A 21,219-nucleotide genomic window follows, 5' to 3' on the forward strand; every position below is an offset into this window, starting at 1 on the left:
AAAGTTTCACATAAAATGACGTTTATTTGGCTAAACACAGAAGCCAAACCCCTTCCCACAACTCGCAACAAATCAGGAACTCACAGACAGGAAACCGAGACACTTAACACTGATTGAAAAAGAGGCACAGCTAGGACAGGAGTCCATCATCACCAGTCCCTGGGGCTGCTGGGAGCTCCATCGAGGCAACCAATCAGGTTTGGGTTAGGGGTGCTGCAACATCATCTTGGCTGTAGGGAGCATCATAAGAGGCCTTTGTGCCGCCCAGGAAATTTTGACCATCACATTATGTAGCTCAAAACACTAGTGTTAAAACTGGATCCCAAAATCTTCCCAATTTTCCCCAAACATAAATGATTCAATGAGCAACAGTTGCGGTAAAAAAAAGGAGATTGGGAAATATAAAATCCCTTATTTTGTTTTTAAATTAATCCTAAAAACTGGAAAATACTTCTAGTGTAGATACATTCACTCCTTTCTGAAGAAGAAAAGTTTTTCTGCGTAGAGCTTTATAATGTGGTGACGTAACTGAAGAATTTAGCTGCATTCAAAGACCTAAACTGGGCCAACATAGAAAGTTCGTATTTAAATAATTGGCTAGATGTCTTGGGACAATTTATTGCTTAGAAACACACACATGGCTTTTAGGGGAGATCATGAGCAGCAACAAGGAACAATACTATTGTGATAACGAGAACAAACTGTGTAAGAAGGGAGCTTTCGTTTTTCAAGTGCTTCGATTCTTAGCATTAATTCTGCCCACACTGGATGGTCAGTTACAGATCACACAGCTTGCGCAGCATCAAGGGGACAATTGAGAGGCTACTAGAGTGGCAAGAGAGCCGGCTTCATGGTGCTCCATCAATGGCTAAGGAGGAACCACACAGTGTGGGCAAAAATATGTGGTTCTTCTTGGCTGGGATCCAACCACCTTGAGGAGACCCCCAGAGTACTCCAACATGAATTGTTCAGACAAAATGATTTCAGAGCATGAAGTTCAGACAAGTTCTGAAAAAGGATGTGCTCAAGGTGTCTCAGACTAACAGCTGGCACACACACACATTTTCTAGACAGGGAAAAAGCACCTTGGGGCTACAGATGCATACATTCTCTGAAGGACAACACAGATGAATACAAGGCCATATCCACATCTGCCAAACACTCCCAAAGATTCAGGCTGTAGCCTGGTGCTGACTGCATACATTGCCAACAAGGTGCAACATTTGCACACAGAAATAGGGTTTCCAAATTGCTCCAGAATCTGAAAAATATTATGCATGAACAGGCGATGAGATGGAACCTACTGGCAACATCTTGAGATTTCCTTTTGTGGGCACTGCTGGAGAAGTTGCACAAATGGATGGTTAGGACTCTTGAATGCTAGGGAGAACGCGAAGGCAGGGGTTTCCAACCTTGGGTCCCAAGATGTTCTTGGAGCATGACTCCCATCACATCCAGTGTCCCAAGGTGATTGTGGCAGGGGTGATGGGAGTCACAGTCCAACCACATCTAGGGAGTAGGGTTAGGAGTGGCTGTTCACACACACACCGCAGTACATCTTTTGCTAGCGATTTTTCAAATTGCAGCTTGTTCCCCCACCCACCAGCATGCTCATGCAAGGCAGCCCACAAAGGAGTAGATTTCTTCTCCCCCTATCCCACTGAATTGCTTCTCCCCCTATCCCACTGAATGGGGCACATGCCAATTCCTCAGTGTATGGTCCACAGTCACCAGAATAGATTCAGATGCAAATACTCTGGAATCCTCTGGTTCATTGACAGCAGCGTAATGCCCAAGTCCACCAGGTCTCCGTGGATGCCCTCTGACAACCTAACTCTGCAATCACTGCCCAAGCAGAATGGTTATACAGACAGCTCTGCAATTCCAGCTCCAGACTCAACAGCGCATGCACTGCACGCTCTTTTGCTTCGCCACCTGAAGCCACAGGGCTGTTCTCCATTGGCAAATTCACACAAGTACTGCTATTGGCCAAAGTGCTAGAACAATCTCCAGAGGGGACCTGGCAGTGACCTGCGCTTTCTCAGGGCATGGACTTCTAAATCCAAACACTTCCTAAAAACGTGCGACAAGGTGAGGAAAAGACCCCGGCTTGCAAATACTTACATGAAAAGACAGCATCTGAGTGTTAATGCATTTCAATCTACTATTCAGTTGTAATGTGGCCAGAAAGTACAATTGCTCCTTGGGGGTGGGTGGGTTATCAGCTTTTCTGAAATACAAGATGCATGAACAGTGACTAACCCTCTCTGCTTTGCTAGCTTTGACTATACCTCAAACGTGGACCTCTTCAAATTGTCTGAATAGGGCGGAAAGCGACTGTTGCTGGTTAAGCACCGAAAGGGGGACGATGGTATAGAACCCAGATGGACCAATCCAGGAGCAACTTAATGCAGGGCAAGAAATCTTTCAAGCTCTCTGAGCTATAGCAGGACCACAGCCATTGGCTCACAACAGGGGCGATGTCAGGCTGCGGGGGGCCCATCTGAAAGACACCACTTCTGCCTCCCGGCCAGGTCACAGCTTAACAGGCTGACCCAAATCAGACTGACCTGTGCAGTTGTGGTGATGATGCTCTATAACTCTTCCACATCCGATTCACCTAACTACGCTCCAGGGACACTGGTGCGGATCTTAAGACAACAGGCAAGTGTCCGAAGCAGTCCCACCGTGCCCCAAATGCAGGGAGAAGCCATTCATTGACATGAAGCTATAGAGCCGACAGAGACATCGAACACGGGTGGTTACACCGTGGGAACAGAATCCCCAGTGAGTGGGCAGCCCTTCGGGGTGGAGGAGCAGCTGCCTTGCCTGATGTGGACTCGGGCCCTGCCTGGGGCAGAGCCAGCAGCTGGAAGGCCTCCTGCTTGGTACAGACAGCAGATCTGGAGGCTGGACGGTGCCCGCGTGGCACCCTCTGCTTGGAGCTGCCCTACCGGACCTCCTGGGGGCACAGCACACATCCAGCAACATTTCCAACAAGGGGGCAGTTCCCCTTTGTCACGAAGGGCAGGCAGCGGGTCCCGAGTTACTCAGCAGTTCACACACTGACAAGAGGCAGACAAACGAGAGGAGATCTCCACGGACAGATGTACAGAGAGCGGGGGAGTTGTTGCAAGGGGGTATTTCAAGAAGGCATGGAGACATCCCAGCCAGATGCCAGGCAGCAAAGACCGGACACCAGACACGAGAAAGGGAGATCAGACTTTTGCCCAGAGAACGCCACGCTCAGCAGTGAAAGGCCATTGGAACAGCTTCCCAAGCCCTTTTGGCTTTACTGCTCTACAGCAGGGGCCCCACAGAATCATGACCCAGGGCGGGGGTGGGGTGTGTGTGTGCCACGAGGATCAGGGTCAGCTCTCCAAACTCCACAGAATGAGCTCGGCCAACTTGGCCCAGCTCTGGGCTTGCAGATGTTATGCCTTTCCCACCCAAGAGACTGAAACTGTCAGCCTGAAGCTTCCGCCCAACACAAAAGCAAGCACCTTTCCATGGTGCTGGCTTTGCTAGCTTTTTCCATGGGACCATCCATGGGGCCATTCTGAAAGCTTCTACCACTACGCCCTACTGCACATCCACAAGTGGCTCAAACATACAGGATCCTCTCGGCATGAGTTCGTGAGCAGATTCTGTCATTTGGGGTTTCTTTTTTTGGCGCCAAACAGGAAAAACAGGGAGACAAAAACCCCAATAGCATCACAGTGGGAACCTGCGATTTGCACAGCCCCGCCTTCTTTTATTCTTAAGAACTAGCAACATGGGAATTGGAGCACTTGCAAGGTGCCCACTTCTGCTCTGAGATATCAGGAAACCAAGTCTCACTTCTTGACTCCCCAACCTGCAGCCATCCCTCTCTCGGTGCCCTTATTACACGCCTGCGTAATTGCTTTCTGCATTGCCTTGAGGGCCTGGCAGGTCCTAACCTGGAGCCAGATTGCAGGGAAGCAGCGCATCACCTTGCCGCCATAAAAGGACCTGGGGGTGGGGGTGGGGAGGTGGCAAAACGGACAGGCAGGCAGGGAGGCTTGCCCAGGGGTCCGTCTCTCTTCCCCACCAGCCAGGTTAGCCAAGGTAATGCTATTGGCCACGGTTTAAAAGAATGCATTTGCTTTAAAATGAAAAAGAGCCCATGTTCCCCTCTTCTCCAAATAACCACCAGGAAAGAAGTGATAAAAGGGGAAGGGAAGAGGCAGGGAAGGTGGCCATCGCCAGAGAAGATTACCATTTGCCCCACTCCCCCAGGCAGTAGCCCTTTTTGCGAGAGAAGATGCCCCTCCAGACGGCCACTGCGACAAACCCAACCTCTCGGAGCTGGCTTCCTGGTGCTCTGCAGGGCTCGAAGGTGGGATTTGCCAAGGAAGCATTTGCAACATCCCCCCCACCCCTTCCTGGGGCAGGTCCTCAGTCCTCTTCATCCTCACTGATGTCATAGGTAACTGTCGACTTGTTCCTGGAGAGATTGGCTGGGGACGAGGGGGGCGTCCTGGCGGTGAAGGGCCAGCGGAAGGACGGCGAAGGAGAGCGGTCGTGCGTCGGGCTGCTGCTCGGACTCTGCTTGGGGCTGATGGCTTGCATCATGCGGCCCTTGCCCTCTTTCAGCATGTGCTTCTGGAGAGGAGGGGGGAAAAGATGGCAGCTTCTTACTAATATTACTGATATATTGCTTTGCAATGAAAATGTTCTCAGAGCGATTTGCATAGAAAAGAACAAGAAGGTGGTGGTTAGAATCCTGTATGGAATCCTTTTATAATGGATGCAGGAAGGAACATGCATAGAAGTTTTTATGGTTTTAATTGATTCTCATATTCTAATATGATTTTATGGAATATATTGTATTAACTTTTGTAAACTGCCTTGGGATAATTTTATGAAAGGCGGGATATAAATCTAACAATAAATACATAAATAAATAAAAAATCAAAGCAAATCCTCAGTGTAAACCCAATTCCAAGGCAGCTTACTGCAGGGGTTCTCAACCTTCGGTCCCCAGATAACACTGGACTACAACTCCCATCATCCCCAGCCACAGTGGCCTTGGGCTCATCTGCAGCTGAGGATGATGGGAGTCCTCATCCAACAGCATCTGGGGACCCAAGGTAGAGAACCCTGCCTTCCTTCCTGGATTCAGTTCCAATGAATAATCACTGGCTCTTCAGCCCACTGTAAAGTGGTTAGAGCTTTGGGATTGGAAGCAGAAAATGAAGGTGCAAGTCAAAGTTTAGAGACTTGCGTTTGGGGTGGTATATAAATGTTTTCAATAAAATAAATAAATGTTAAGCTATGAAGTTCACTGGTTGAGCCTTGAGGACAAGTCACTTTCTCACAGATTAGCCTACCTTGCGGGACTGTTGTACATCAGCATATGAATCCGTCGACCATCTACTAGGGAGAGGGCCTTTTCGGTGGTTGCACCCTGTTTACGGAATACCCTCCCCAGTGAAGTTTGCCTGGCTTCATCACTTTGTTCTTTTAGACACCAACTAAGGACCTTTTTGTTCACTCGGGCCTTTTAAATGTTGATCTGTTTTAACTGATTTTTCAAAATGTCTTTTACATGGTTTTGTATTTTCTCCCCGCCCCCACCGCCGATTTTTTGGTTTAATGTGTTGTGTGTTTTATCTCATGTTTCAGTGTTGTGTTGTAAGCTGCCCAGAGAACAATTTGTTATGGGGCAGCTAACAAAAATAAAAGTTTACTATTATTTTATGATGATGATCTACTCTAAGCAGCAGCAGCACTCCGGCCAAGCAATCTCTTCCTTGCACTTGCAGCCCGGGATTCTTTTCAACTTGAGATGTCAAGGAGTGAACTGGGGACCCTTCTACATGCAAAGCATTATTATTACCTCCAATTTCTACCCTGTCCTTCCTCTAAGAAACCCTGGAGCTACCCTGTTTCATCCTGACAGCCCTTCCCAGAATCTCGGGAGGATCCTGCTGGACCAGGCCTAAGGCCTATCTAGGCCAGCATCCTGTTTCCCACAGTGGCCAAAGAGACGCCTCACGGAAGCCCTCAAGGAGGAGAGAGGAACGCATTGCACCCCCCCCGCCACCCCCGGCAGCTGCTTCCTTGCAATTGGTCTCTTGCCTGTGAACCCAGAGGCAGCATCAAGCGCTCAAGACTGGAAGCCACTCCTAGACTAGATCTCTATGAATTTGTCTAATCTCCTTTAAAAAGGCATCAAAGCCAGTGGCCTTCACCATCTTGGGGCAGCAAATTAATAGATTAGATTATGAAGCAAAGAAGAGGAACTTCCTTTGGTCCATCCTGGATCTCCTGCAAATCTCCCAGCTAGAACTGTGCCCTACGTGCCACAAAGGGCCACACCACAGCTTTCTATCAGGGTGCTATTATATTAGCAGTTCTATTTTCAATCCCTTTCCCAAAGGGGAATATTGAAGTCTATCACAGGGTTTCTTAACCTTGGGCCCCCAGATGGGCTACAACTCTCATCATCCCCAGCCATGTCCATTGTGGCTGGGGATGATGGGAGTTGTAGTCCATCAACATCTGAGGGCCCAAGGTTAAGAAACCCTGGTCTATCATATTGAAGGACCTGCAGAATCTTGGGAAAGTGTGAATGGGTTTGAAACAGAGTGCAACACAAGTGTGTGTGTGGGGGGGCGGGGGGAGCAGAGTGGAGGATGGAGGAGTAAAGTTAGGTTCAGTAAGAATAAGCGGGGAGAACCAGTGCCCCCAAAGCCCTAAGGCAGAGAGAGGCTGGGGGTCTCCAGCCGTCTCATTACCAGAGCTCCTTCGGGTCCGAACATCTCCAGGAAGTTGCCGATGAATTCGCGGGACTTCTCTTCCCATTTCTGAATGAGATCAATACTCTTCTCCTCCACTTTCTGGACAAACTCCTTGGACTTCTCTTCCACATCTTTCACCCTCTTCTTCACTTTGTCAACGCGCTCTTGCAAATGGTACTTCTTCTCCTGAAAAAGTCAGGCGAGTTAGGATGCTGGCATTTTGCATGACATGCACTTAACCATATGGCAGCCCCAAATTCTAGGCACTCGGGTCTGTCCTCCCTGTTAAGATTTGTAACAAACTGCTGGATTAAATACATTAATTTGGAGAACAAGGTCTGAATATTACAATGCTGGCGATATTGCGGGAAATTTGGGGTGGTGGGAAGCAAGAAGAGAGCAACATATGGAAGGCATAGAGATGTTCCTGACCTGGGGAAGCCTTTTCTTGTGGATCCTGATACTTAAGTGATGTCGACCCCTACTTCCAAAGATCTTCTCCTCAGCTACAAAATGGTCGTGTGTGTGCTCCATAGCACACCCACCCACTGCTTTTATCTGGAATAAAATTCTGTAACCCCCCAAACCCAGCTACAATCAAGCTTCCAGGCCTTATATCTGGCCTTCTCAGCCCCTCTCCCCCAGGGGACATGCCTTTTGGCCTCAATGAACTGGTTTCCCAGGCCTCAGAGCAGGCTGAAGACATCCCTTCTCCTCTTGTTCTCAGGCTTGCTCTGGAAGCAGCTGTGCAAATCCTTCCTCTCTGGCCTTCCACTCCTTCTGCCTCTTACCAATTCAGACCATTAGTCCAGCTAGGACCGCACAATATCCTCGGACTGGCCATCCAGGTCCGCAGGCAAAGCTTCTTTCCCATCACCTACTACTTGATCTTATTTACTAGGGAGATGCTGAGAAGAACTCGGGGGCCTTCAGCATGCAAAGTACGTGCCCTCCCTTGGATCTACAGTCCCTCCACAGACACGTCCCACAGCAAGATGCACCCAAACTCTGCTCTACTGGTAGGTGCTCAGTAACAAAGGCCACTATCCCGAAGGAAGCTAAAGCTCCTGTTCCTGCCTGGAGGAGCAGCTCACCCAAATCACACACCCCCACCTTCTTTCCTCCCTTTCACCAGCTTGGTCCCTGTTCTGCCTTGGTGCAGTGGGAGTCTCCTCCAACGCTGAGAAAATGAAATGGGAAACAGCACCCGGGAAACTCCCAGGCCAGAGGAGATGAAGCAGGAATTCTAGTGGTCAGGTAGAGCTATTTACCTTTCCTAATGGCTAGCTGAGGCAGATTACAGGACGGACAATTAGCAGAGGCATGCCAAGGACATCTGTCTGCACTATTCAAGCCATGGAAGTAGGGAGCAGAATACAGGTTTCTTTATACAGAGTATCCATAGCAAAGTATGTAAATAAACTCAGTTATAAATCTAGTCCTCATAACTGCTGAGGGGGGAGGTGTCCTCATCCAGAAACCACCACCACACACTCACTGTACCCTTCCAAACCAGCAACTTCTCTCGCAATCACTTGGCCTGCAGAATTCCCCACGCAATGGGAGAGGCGGCCATTGTCTGGCTCCGTGAGACTCACATTGATGAAGCTGACATTCAGCTCTTTGGCCGTATAACCTCTCTGCAGGTTCCGCCGTGCATAGACGTCATAGTCGCGGACAATACGGGTGATGATATCCGATGTGGAGATCCCTTCGGTCCTCTGCGTGGGTGCAAACATTCCTGCAGTAGCCCAAGAGAAAAAGGTGGGGCAGATGTTAGCCTGTAGCCCCACCTACCCACAAAGACTCAAAGTGGACAACTGTGTGATACTGTATGTAGAGACACTGTTCCCTTCCTGGAAGCTTGTGGTAAACATTACACCAAAAACCAAGAGAGGAAGAGAAAGGAGGAAGAAACAGGCACCACGATCTAACTCACAGATTCCCCTTCCTTCTGGATAATCTGCTGCTCTCCGGCAGGTCCAACCTGCCTCAATTTGAGAGCAGTGTTCCCTGAAAGAGGGATTCCCAGATGTTGCTGACTACAACTCCCACAATTCCCTGCTGCAATAGTCTTTGGCCACTGCAGCTGAGGATGATGGGAGTTGTAGTCAACAACATCTGGGAATCCCTGTTACAGGGAACAATGCCTGAGAGAGACAGTTTTGGAAACTCCATCTTCCTCAGCTGTGCTCGCTGGGCACCTCTGAAGCAAATCATCATCTCTGCCTTCAAAAGGTTGTGGTGTAAATGCCAGATAATGATTCGTGCACTTTAAAAAGATGCCAAAAAGCAAAAGCAAACTAGATCAGGGTGGGCAAACATGGCCCTCCAGCTGCTGTTGAACTATTATGGATTTATTATGGCTGGGGATGATGGGAATTGTAGTTCAAGAACAGCTGACTGTCCCTGAACTAGATGCATAGCGAGAGTCTCCAGCTGTTCTTGGACTACAACTCCCATCATCCTCAACTGATTGTGTCTGGGGATGATGGGAGTTGTAGTCCAGCAAGAGCTGGAGAGTCTCAGATTGGTCACCTCTGCTGTAGGGGAAACAGAAAAATTAAACAGTTATGCCTAGTGCGGGTCAAATGAAACCAGGCCCAAGGCCAGCGAAATGCTACCAGAGAGGATAGGATTTGCCTTTTCCGCCACAGGCACAGACTCACCTGCTTCTTTGATGTGCTTATAGACGTCATCACTCCCGGCAGAGGAATACGGGATGTCGTCGTGGGCAACAAAGTCGATCTGCAAGTGAGCCAACAAGAGCCATCAGCAGAACAGCAAGCAAGCGATGGTTGGGGATGCTAAGCAGCAGAGATGGAATACAGCTGTGAGACTGCAGCGACAGAGGCTTCAGCCTAAGTTGTCACCATGAGCCAGAAAGAAGAGATCGAGTGGCACACCAGGACCTGACCTGGGTCTGCCGTGTGGCTGCCCGGGACCACCCACTGGCCAAGCGCCAGTATTGAAGGCAGAGGGAGAGCCCAACTAGCTTCACACAGTGATTTTTGGAACCCCACAAGCCTCCCTGCAGTCAGGCCAGGTCTCTGGAGGGGAGCTGGACTTGTGGTAGCAAGCAGGAATGGTCTCCTTTGCTAAGCAGGGTCCATCCTGGTATGCATGTGAATGGGAGACGACATGTGTGAGCACTGTAAGGTATTCCCCGGAGGAGACTCTCTGGGAAGAGCGCCTGCATGCAGAAGGTTCCAAGTTTCCTCTCTGGCAGCTCCAGACGGGGCTGAGAGAGACTCTTGCCTGAAGCCTGGGAGAAGCCGCTGCTGATTTGTGTTGACAATACTGAGCTAGCTGGACCAATGGTCTGACTCAGTATATGGCAGCTTCCTATGTAGGTCAAGTTGAAGAGTGTTAAGATTAGGAAGGAGCCCAGCATCCCACGTGGCCCTTCAGGGCGCCTGCTTACCCGGTGCTCGTCCAAGAACTCCGGCGTGAGCGTCCACGGCGCATTCCTCACCACCTCATCCACATAGCGGCAGTGCTGCACGGCGTCGTAGCGCTCAGTCTCGTTCATCACCGTGAAGCCCTTGAAGTTGTGCGTCAGCTCATCGCTGCAGACTGCCGACGGGGAGGTGACAGGTCAAGACTCCGGAGGACAACCTCTCCGCTCCGGCTCTTTGGCCCCAGGACCGCGGCAGGCCCAAGGACGACGCCCTCGAGCCTTGCTGCCATTTGGCCCTTCTCTGGCCAGGCAGCCGAGGCCTGTGCCTCAGAGGAGCCGAATCTGCATCAAGGGCACCTTTGGGCCAGGGCCATGCGGAGGTGGTTGCTCGCAGCGCAGCTGTCTACGCACAGTACCGGTCGCTTCTGGGATGTGTGTGGAAGTTGGGGGTAACCGCAGCGAACGGAGTTGTTAACTTACCTCCTACGATGAGATAGGTGTTCGGGAAGAGGTTTTTCGCCTGCATCAAGGCCCTGGCGTGTCCAGAGTGGAAAAGGTCAAAAATCCCATCCGCATACACTCTGACTGGTCTGTCCACTGAGAAGCGAAACAAGAAAAGCCAAACCGAGCCTGTGAGGAGGCTGCTTTCCAGACTCTGGGAAGGCCTGTCCAAGACCATCCGATGCATCATAAGAACATAAGAACAGCCCTGCTGGATCAGGCCCAAGGAGGCCCATCTAGTCCAGCATCCTGTTTCGCACAGTGGCCCACCAGATGCCACTGGAAGCCACAGACAGGAGTTGAGGGCGTGCCCTCTCTCCTGCTGTTGCTCCCCTGCAACTGGTTCTCAGAGCCATCCTGCCTTTTGAGACTGGTGGTGGCCCACAGCCCTCCGACTAGTAGCCATTGATGGACCATCACACACAGCATCCATCACACACAGCCCCAGCCTTGTCTTCTCTACTGCGGAGGCTTGAGGGAGAGTGGCTCATAATCAACCCATAAGGTTCCTGTTTACAGACCTTACTGGAGCAGGGCAGGGCAGGACAGGACCAAACAAAAACAGCAACAGGGTCAGTCTGACTTTGCTTGCAGGCAAATCCAACCAACCGCCCCACCCAAGTACACCATGAGCACTAGAACCTTGCCACAAGTGACAACATATAATGATCACAGCATGTTGGTGTGGAAGTGCCTTCCACGGCCTCTTTTGTACTTTTGCATGCAATAGGGGAGGCCACGTTCTGAGTTTCCTGGACGGATCACGTTTCCATGGCTTTCCAAGTGGGGATGCAGCTGTGACATGAGGTCTCCCCACATGTTCCTACAAAGGCACATTTCCCACCTAGGGAAATGGTAATATATGAAGCCATTCCAAGGTAAAGCAGACCAGGCGAGACATGCGTTACAGGCTTACCTCATCCGTGGACTCATCATCCACAGTTTCATGTATCTGTGATCAGGTAATGGACACCCAACCTCGGTGTGTGTGTGTGGGGGGGGGGGAGGACACTAGCCCAGAAGGGGTTAATTCTGCATATCCGTGAGTTGCGGGTGGCTGGAAAAGACCTCAGAGGTCATTTCCAGCCACCATTTTGTTGAGGGGCACCATTTTATGGCTCATTTGTTAAAAAAAACCACGCACGCAACACAATTTTCTGCCAAAGTTTGGGGTCTTTTGGACTTGCGGGGGGGGGATTCCTGAATTGCTGAAGACCCACAGAGCACGGTAGGGCGGGGTCAGTGCTGGGACGGGGCTATTTAGCCCCAAAGTCAGCGGTTTGTTGAATCACTGACTAGGAACTCCTCTCTCACCTCCCCAGTCAGAGAGACCAGGAGCTGCTGACCTTGGGAATGTCACAATTTATTTATTTGTTTGTTTGATTTGAATAGGGAGGACTAGCCCCGTCTTGGCACTGACCATGCCCCCTGCTTCTGATGTAGATGCAGGGGGCGTGGCCACTGGGCATCCTCCCCGGCCAGCATTTCAGCTGCCCCACCCGCCTTGTTAAGAGTGAGGCGGGGAAAAAGCCCCAAGCAGGCCAATGTTTCAATGGCTGGGAAGCACTGTTCCCTCGAAGGCGTGCGCATGTGCATGCGCTCACAAGTTTTTGGACATCCGCTCAGTTCATTTTAGATCCCACTCAGGTTGAATCAGGAAGGCCCCACTCTGAATGCAGGTGTGCACATACTGCCTTGATACTGCCGCCCAGAACAAAACTCATTCCGCACAGAGATGAAGAGAATTAGAGGAAGCACTGCTGGGAAGGAGAGGGCTGCCTTGCACTCTTAGCTGGCTGCGGGAGGATCTGGAGCAAAGGGGTGCCCTTGGTGAGGGGGCTTCGTGGCCCCCCAGATCCTGGTGGCCGAGGGACACTCATCCCCCCCCCGCGGCATTGCCCCCACGCCCCTGCCTAGAGACCTTTCTGGGCCAAGCTTGCTTGCTGGCGATTAAGAGCTGCCTGAGCTCCCTCTGCTCTGCCTCTGCACAGGAGCTGCTGCACCCAGGCACTCCCGTGAGGAGCATCACCTGCCATGAATGGCACAAAGCAGCTGTTATCTGGAAGACCGAAACACCACTGGGCCTCACCTCCCGTGACTTCACCGCGCGCAAGTAACAGAGAGGAGATTAAGGGGATTTAGTATTTTCATTGGGGAAGCAGAGCTGGGGGGAGCCGAGGTGAGGCTCTGCACTTTGCACCCAGTCAGCAGAAGGAGCTCCTGACAAATCCTCCCTTGAATTTCTGCACTCTGACTAGGGATAAGAAGGGCAGGTCTTTGCTGACGTGGAAACATGCCACACTTTCCTTTCACAGTTCTGAGGAAACTAGGGCAGGGTCTTTAAAGACTGGTCCAGTCTGGGGAGAGACAGCGGACATTAAGAACACACACACACACACACACACACACACACACACACACACACACACTCACTCTACAGGAGGCCTTTGATTATTGCAGGGGTTAAGTTCTCTGCTACCACTGCAAATGCCAAAACTACAATAACTGAAACCTCGTGCTTATGGGGATGCTGGGGATTGCTTCCTTGAAAAAGTGATTAAAAAACTGGTGTGTGTGTGGGGGGGAGGGGGGCAGAAATGAGCAGCACAGACTGTACCTTGGCCACTCCAGCTCCTCCAATAATGGCCCCAACCAGCCCGTCCCCCGCCAATAAATCAAATCCTGCCCAAAAATCCACCAAATTCTGGGTGCGGGGGGGGGGGGAAGTTCCAACATGGCTCCATGCTACCTCCAGAAGTGCCCCCAAAAGCGTGAGACGTGCACAAGGCAACTGCCAATGGCTGAAAGCTGCACCCGCAATAATGGAAACTGAGTATATACAGTATAGCCCAACCACAAACAGCCGAAACTGCAAATGGAGAACCCACAATAACGGAGGGTCTCCTGTAATCTAATTCATCTCGTACATTATTCAGTACCCACAGTAGCCTTGGCACCAGTCAGAAATCTGGGGGTGACCCGAGGCCCCAGGGAAGAGCATAAGAACAGCCCGGCTGGATCAGGCCCAAGGAGGCCCATCTAGTCCAGCATCCTGTTTCACACAGTGGCCCACCAGATGCCACTGGAAGCCACAGGCAGGAGTTGAAAGGGGCATGCCCTCCCTCCTGCCATTACTCCCCCGCAACTGGGACTCAGAGGCATCCTGCCTTTGAGGCTGGAGGTGGCCCACAGCCCTCCGACTAGCAGGGGGCTCTTGAGCTTGGCCCCCACTGTGGGCTGCTGGGTTGACTCTCATGTGGGGAAAGAGGTGGGGTGAGAACCGCGCCCCACCCCCCACCCCCGATGTATGTGAAAGAAACATGGTTACCGGGCAATAGGCCGGAGCAATTATGTGGCTCCAAACTGCCAAAGCGGAATAATCCACCCCGTCCCTCTGGCAGCACGTGGAGGCCACAGCCCCTGCTGCTCTGCACGGGAAAGGACTTGCTTCCCAGCACTTCCTGCCAATAGTGGCTGGTCCTAATGAGCCAGCGGGAGAAGGGGGCAAAGGAGGAAGCTCAGAGGGCTCCTCTCTCTCCCACTCTGCCCCAGAGCTGCACTGCTTGCAGGCTGACCGTTCGTCAGATAGAGCTGCGTGGTTTACCATGCAGCTCTACCTAACCAATGGCAGCCTGCAGGCAGCATGGCTCTCAGTGCGTGGAGGTGGGTGGGGCGGGTGTGTGTGTGTGTGACCTGCACAGATAGATTGGCTTCAATTATTTAGAGCTGAATATTGGCCTACTAGGTGATAACAACTCCTCAGTGAGGATTGCTAGGCGTCAGTGCTAACACTCCTGGTCACACACCCACCCACCCACCCCAAAATATGAGAGCTTGGGGGCAGCATGGTGGGGTGCTGCAAAAATAAACTTCCACTTGCCCCAGCTGGGCCCTTCAGAGAATTACTTACGTGGGGTCCCTCTCAGTGCCTCCTCATACGTTACTCGGAAGTAAGGCTTGCTGTAGTCCACTTCAAGCTCATCGGAAAATGGAGCTGGCTCCCTGAGTCCCTATGTAGGGGAGCGAAATTAGTCAATGACATACCAGAGAAGAGCGTATACATTAGACCTGGAAAGGGAGCAAAAAGCCATCTTGTTCAATGTTCTGGGAGGACTGTACCACATGCTTGTCTTAAAGTCTGAAATAGGAACAGAGGAACAGATGTATCTTTGTCTCCTGCTGTGTCTGTGGTAAATGCTTTAGGAACACAGGAAGCTGTCTTCTAGCGAGTCAGACCCTTGGTCCATCTACACAGACTGGCAATGTTTTCTCCATGGTTGCAGGCAGGAGTCTCTCTCTCTCAGACCTATCTGGTGATGCTGCCAGGGAGGGAACTTGGAACCTTCTGCATGCAAGCTGCCAGGTGCTCTTGCACGCAACTAGGGCCTCGTCCCCTCAGGGGCATATCTCACAGTGCTCACATGCGTAGTCTCCCCTTCAAATGCAAACCAAGGGGGCCCTGCTTAGCGAAGGGGGCAATTCATGCTTGCTGCCACAAGACCAGCTCGGCCTGAGATTCAGTCCCCAGCTGGGGCCAGTGAAGGCCTTCAGGGCTAAGGAGGATGGGAGCTGTAGACCAACAACAGGGCCAGCCTCCGAGCTAAGTTACACTGGGCTGCTCTAGATGGACGGACGGTTTGACCTTGGAAAAGCAGCTTCACCGACTGAAACATTTTAGAAGGTCCCACAGCTCAGTAGCCGAGCATACTCTTTGCATGCAGAAAACCCAGGTGAGAGGATCTGAGAGAGGAGATCAGAATAAGAACTTTTCCTGTTGGAGATCTTGGAGCACCACTATGAGTCAGAAGAGAGTACGGGGGCTAGCTGGCCCAACGGTCAGCATCATCCAGTTTCGGACAGGAATGACTCAGCTCTTCTTACTGCAGAATGCAAATTATGGAAAGCTCCAGAGTGACTGGAGATTTATCACGGAAGCACTGCCCTTTTTCTGGACCACGATGTGGGGACATCTCTGAGCCCGCCTTCTCTCTCTCTCCATTCTGCACTGTTACCCCTTCCATAACAATACAGTCCTCCAGTTTTGCTGGAAATTCAAGTAGAACTCAGGCAGAACTAAGGAAGCGAATTATGGAAGGTAGGAAGCTGCCATATACTGAGTCAGACCATTGGTCTATCCAGCTCAGTACTGTCTGCACAGACTGGCAGCGGCTTCTCCAAGGTGGCGAGCAGGAATCTCTCTCAGGCCTGGAGATGCTGCCAGGGAGGGAACTTGGAACCTTCTGCTCTTCCCAGAGCGGCTCCATCCCCTGAGGGGAATATCTTGCAGTGCTCACACTTCTAGTCTCCCATTCATATGCAACCAGGGCAGACCCTGCTTAGTTAAGGGGACAAGTCATGCTTGCTACCACAAGACCGGCTCTCTTCTGTGTGCCTGCCCTCTCTCCTGCCATTGCTCCCCTGCAACTGGGATTCAGAGGCATCTTGCCTCTGAGGCTGGAGGTGGCCTATGCACTCATGCTTAATTTGCATTACCTCCCTGCCCCACAAAAAACCCAACACTTTGCCTCAGCCCTTGCAGTCTCACTGCCACTCCCCAATGGAGCAAAAGTCCATGGAACTCCCTCCATTCTCGCCCAGCCCGTGTTGCCCTGGCCTCTCCCATTCCTCTCCTCTCACTGTTGAACTGTAGGCTGCAAGTTTGTGTGGAGTGGCAGAGCACTTGCTTTGGGCTGGGAAAGACCCCTGCCTGAAACCCTGGAGAGAGCGCTGCGGCCAGTCAGTGGACAATACTGAGCAAAGTGAGCCCACAGTCTGACTCTGCAGGAAGCAGCTTCAGACGCTCATGCATGCTTGTTTTGCTCAGGCCACTCTGGAAACAGCATTGCACCTGGCTGGGCGCTTTCCAGATTAAGCCCAACCACAGGGTTACTACAGATCTGCAAAGTGTGCTTCCGTACTTCCCGAGCTGTGACATCGCAGTCCCCTGCACTGACAGCAAGGTGCTGTTCACATTTCCGATGCCTTCCTTTGGATTTTATTGCCACGTTACAGTCTTATAATATTGCATGTGTGGCGCAGATAAATAGTGGTATTTCCCCGTTGTGGAATTTTCGCAAGACTGCTCCCCCTGCTGGTGGCTTTGAGCAACAGCCTTAATTTATGGTTTCAATGCACTCAGTCTGCCCAACACCGAAGCATTTTACTGCTGTTGAGCGTGTAACCTGGAAAGCACCCTGGTGGGGCTTTATTTCATAAACTTTATTTTATTAAATTCTCTTCATTAAGAATAGTACTGATCGCAGGATAGGGATTTTCCAGTTGTCGCGGAATTCCCACCCCCTTCTGTAAACACAGTTGGTGGGCAGGCTCAGGGCCAAAATACACATGACATTGAATATGGAGTTTGCTTGACTCTAGCTGCTTGGAATGGTTTTGCTACATATCAGCTGGGTGAGTGGGTGGGGGGAGACAGACTGAAAATGCAGTGTCAGTGTGTGTGTGTGTGTGTGTGTGTGTGTGTGTGAGGTTAAAGCCTTCCTTCAACACTGCTGCAGTCCTGACTGCCGCCGCCCTCCACTTAGCAGCAATTTAGGGGGAAAAACCTCAAATACCCACAGGCCAAACTGCATTTAATGTAATGTGCAACTTAGTCCTCACGGACAGCTGAAAAGGTCAAAGGGTGGCTGTCTGAAATAAGGAGGGGAAGGTGCAGGGCGTTCGTTGGCCAAGATGACTGAGAGGCCTGGTCTCAGGTAACAGCTGGAGATTATAACTGGAGTGATACGTGAGACTGCCCTGGGAGGGAGGGGCAGAAGGGAGGGAGAACATTGCGGGCTTAAAGCAAAGTGCAGGATGATAGTTTCACTTTGGTAAACACGTCCCTCGTGATCTTGTACAAATCAAATTGCTACCAAAGGAACTGCTTTAAACAAACGTTGGGGTTGGAAGCAAATAGTAAAACAGGAGCCACCTTCTGGATTGCTTTACTGACACAGATTCTGTGGAGATACCACCTCAGCCCCTGCTAGGGAAACAAGAACGTGAACCTGGCTAAAAGCTGCCAGGGATGCCGACGTGTGGTCTCACTCCTGGGTTTCTTTACAATCCTTGCCCCAGAAGATCCATTTGGCCCCTCTCCTAGACACATTTTGGCACCTTCTGGAAACTGCTTTAGAACAGGCAGGACTTTGGCCTGGTCCGTTAATTTTTACTGGCTCTTCCATCTTTGATTTAAGTAAAGTTGTGCTGTTGAGTCGGTGTCGACTCCTTGCAACCACAGAGCCATGTGGTTTTCTTGGTAAGATACAGGAGGGGTTGACCATTGCCGTCTCCCGCACAGTCTGAGATGATGCCTTTCAGCACCTTCCTATATCGTTGCTGCCCGATAGAGGTGTTTCCCATAGTCTGGGAAACATAGTTCCCATAGTCTGGGAAACATACCCAAGGGCATACGAACTGGCAACCTCTTGCTCCCGAGGCAAGTTACTTCCCCAATGTGCCATTAGGTGGCTACTTGATTTATTTACACCAGGGGTGGGGAACCTTGGCCCTCCAGCTGTTTTTGAACTACAACTCCCATGATCCCCAGCCACAATTATTGGCTGGGGAAAAACAGCTGGAGGGCCAAGGTTCCCCACCCCTGATTTACACCGTCATTGGCTCTTGCTGTTTAAAAAATGGATTTTGTGGGTTATGATTTTTAATTTTTGTTTGTTAGCTGCCTTGAGTGGTCCAGTTTAGACTGGAAACATTCTTAATAACCAAATGCACCCATGCATACGTAATCTATTCCTGATCATTTCTGTTGGCCTGCCTGTCCAATACCTGCTCTGGTTCTGAGTGGGAGAACCAGCACACGGCACTGTTTGGCTTCTCTGGAAGTTCAACATGGACCCCCAACATCCCCAGCCAGGGCGTCACTTACTAAACAGTTCCGTGGCATCTTCGGTGGAATGCCATCTGCCTCGGCAGCCCCGTTGGGCCCCGCCCCTTCTTTCCTCCTCTTCCTGGAATTCAGCCTGGCTGAGCCTGGAGGTTCCATCCCGCGAATCGCGTCCGGCAGCTCGGCTGGGAAGATCTGCAGGAACAGAGGTGGCGCTTTAACTCCCGAGGGCTAAAAAGTGTGTTAGAAGAGGGCTCTGGGGACAGCCGCCAGCGTGAAGGTCGGAGGAACTGCCAAGTTCAGAGCGTCCAGGAGCTGCTGTTATCTGTGGTAGTGACAGGAGGGCATCAGCAGCCTGCCAGGAAGGCCCGTCTCCCATGACCCAGCAGGAACGCTGGACTTGCAGTTGTGCTTATTTCAGCACTCCATTAATGGAGCAGGCCAAAGATTACAAATGGGTGTGAAGGCTTGGGAGGCAGCCTTTCTGCAATCAACGGGTGTGCCCAGAGACTGGAAGGGTAGGGCGCCTTCCATGGGAGCAAAGAGGCATCTGTGCTTGCAGCACCTGCCTCTCCCCCTCCCACCCCGTCTGATGCAAAGGCCTCAAACAAGATGACCAGGAAAAGATGAGGAGTCACATCCTGAAGTCTGAGCAACCTGTAGCAGTTGCTCATAGAAACAGCTCTCTCCATTTGCTTCAGGATCAACCAGGGCCCTTACGGGCTTCCGAGAACGGCCTTCTGTGAGTCTTATATACACCAGTCATAATTTTACAAACCTCTATCATATCCCCACCTTAATCACCATTATTGGAAACTAAAGAAAGCCCCAAACACTCTCAAAACAGTTCCGATTCCAAGACGGTTGTCATCTGTGGGCTGAATAAGAGCCAGAAGAGACCATTCTTTTCTCTGGGACAGGAAGAGGCCACTGAGGAGAACTTCCTCTCTGTCATGAAGGAAGGAGAGACTTCATCTCTCCTTACACAGGAAGGCCCAGAAACACAGTTCACATTCACACCGTCTCCTGAACACACTTCCACAGTGGAAGGCCATCTCCCTCCTTCAGCTGGATGACTGAGTTCTCTCTGCATCACGTCACTTTGTGTGGCGCAGGAAACGTCTCATTATGAACAAAGGTTCCACCTCTGCAACATCCTCCAACGAGCTGCTGGAAAGAGCTGAAAGCCGTACAAAGCAACTGCAACGGAACTTCTCGGGTTGCGCAATAAACCCATGACCAATCTGCTGATGCCTTGACACTCACGGCCACTGCCACCAAGCAGCCCAAGGCTGCCTTTCCAACTTCTCACCTACCTCCCAAATTGCCCTCCTTCAGCTCTCAAATCCCAACATCCTTGATTTCCGCCAGAACTGCATCGGAGTGGTTCAGCCAGTAGTCACCAGAGTCCCTCTGGCTGATGCTCAGCCCCTCTGTGGCCGGAGGAGGGCTCAGCAGACACTTGCCAAGGGCTTCACCGCCCCAAACCCCACCAAAAAAAGAAAAAGAAAAGACTGCAGCATATGCCAATACAGGAAGATTGTGCTCTTCCATCACATCATATGCTCAACAAGTGTACTGTGTACAATTGTACATCCTGATATACATGGACCAGCAAATTCTGGTGCAACTGCCATGCAGACTGCTGAAAGCAGGACACTTTGAGGAGACGGCTCCTAGGTCAGTGACTGGCTTAGGGCAGTGGAAGGAAGAGAAGAGAAGACCTTTCCGTCTTGTAGCTCACAGCAGACACAAACCAAGCCTCGTCCCCAATCCCAGGGCCAACCTGCCTAGCCTAGCCTGACGGTGAATAGTCCTCTCTCCCAGCACAAATAATGGAGAACCTGAGCTCCTTGATCCAGAGAAAGGGAAGAACCATCCCCACATTAAAATACCTGTCCTAAGAACTGGTTAATGTTCATCCCCACTCCAAAGAGAGCTTATTCTCGGATTGGCAGGAAGAAGCACTGCATGGGGGGGGGGGTGAAATTCCCCTCCTCTGAGCATAAGGGGCCACAGAGACTGAAGATGCTGGGCTGCACCTGGGCCTTCTGTGTGCATAGCCAAGTACACAGACCTGATAACCCAGAGCCTACCACTGAGTTAGTTGCCCTGAAAGACAAGAGAATAACCCTCTCTGTCTGCAAAATCTCTCTCACAGAATGATCATTTTAAAAAGAGAGAGGAAACTCCCTGTGAGTCATCCTGTTTGAAGGAATTTGTATTGTTTTTTGTTGTGCATCACCCAGAGATGTATGTTTTGGGCAGTTTATAAATATTTTAAATAAATAAATAAATAAAATAAGTGTAAGTGAGGCAGAAACCTCCAACTTCAAGTATACGCTGATGGGATCTGAGCTGTCAGAGACTGACCAGGAGAGGGCTCTTGGGGTCGTGGTGAACACCTCACTGAAAGTGTCAACTCAATGTGCGGCAGCTGTGAAAAAGGCCAATTCCATGCTTGGAATAATTAGGAAAAGGATTGAATATAAAACTGTTAATATTATACTGCCCCTATACAAATCTGTGGTGCAGCCACATTTGGAGTACTGCTTACAATTCTGGTCACCATATATTAAGAAGGACATTGTAGAACTGGCAGCCAAGATGATCAGGGCACCTTCCTTATGAGGCAAGGCTACAATACCTGGAGCTTTTTAGTTTGATGAGTGAGAGGAGACATGATAGAAGTCTATACAATTATGCAT

At 50.8% G+C, this 21,219-nt stretch overlaps 1 protein-coding gene across 3 annotated transcripts in view; it reads right to left on the minus strand.

Moving 5' to 3' along the window:
* The window catches only part of PCYT1A (phosphate cytidylyltransferase 1A, choline), a 38,446-nt gene continuing 17,227 nt past the window's right edge, over positions 1–21,219 (minus strand). For all 3 annotated transcript variants that reach the window (XM_053307265.1, XM_053307267.1, XM_053307266.1), the window contains exons 2-9: positions 18,554–18,706; positions 14,579–14,678; positions 10,648–10,764; positions 10,192–10,343; positions 9,437–9,515; positions 8,366–8,508; positions 6,765–6,953; positions 1–4,626 (exon numbers count right to left, since the gene is read on the minus strand). In XM_053307265.1, the coding sequence (XP_053163240.1) occupies positions 4,420–4,626; positions 6,765–6,953; positions 8,366–8,508; positions 9,437–9,515; positions 10,192–10,343; positions 10,648–10,764; positions 14,579–14,678; positions 18,554–18,706 (1,140 nt within the window). In that variant the 3' untranslated portion in view covers positions 1–4,419. The remainder of the gene's footprint in view (positions 4,627–6,764; positions 6,954–8,365; positions 8,509–9,436; positions 9,516–10,191; positions 10,344–10,647; positions 10,765–14,578; positions 14,679–18,553; positions 18,707–21,219) is intronic.

This window comes from Hemicordylus capensis, chromosome 3 (genome assembly GCF_027244095.1).
Source record: "Hemicordylus capensis ecotype Gifberg chromosome 3, rHemCap1.1.pri, whole genome shotgun sequence".
Classification (NCBI taxonomy): domain Eukaryota; kingdom Metazoa; phylum Chordata; class Lepidosauria; order Squamata; family Cordylidae; genus Hemicordylus; species Hemicordylus capensis.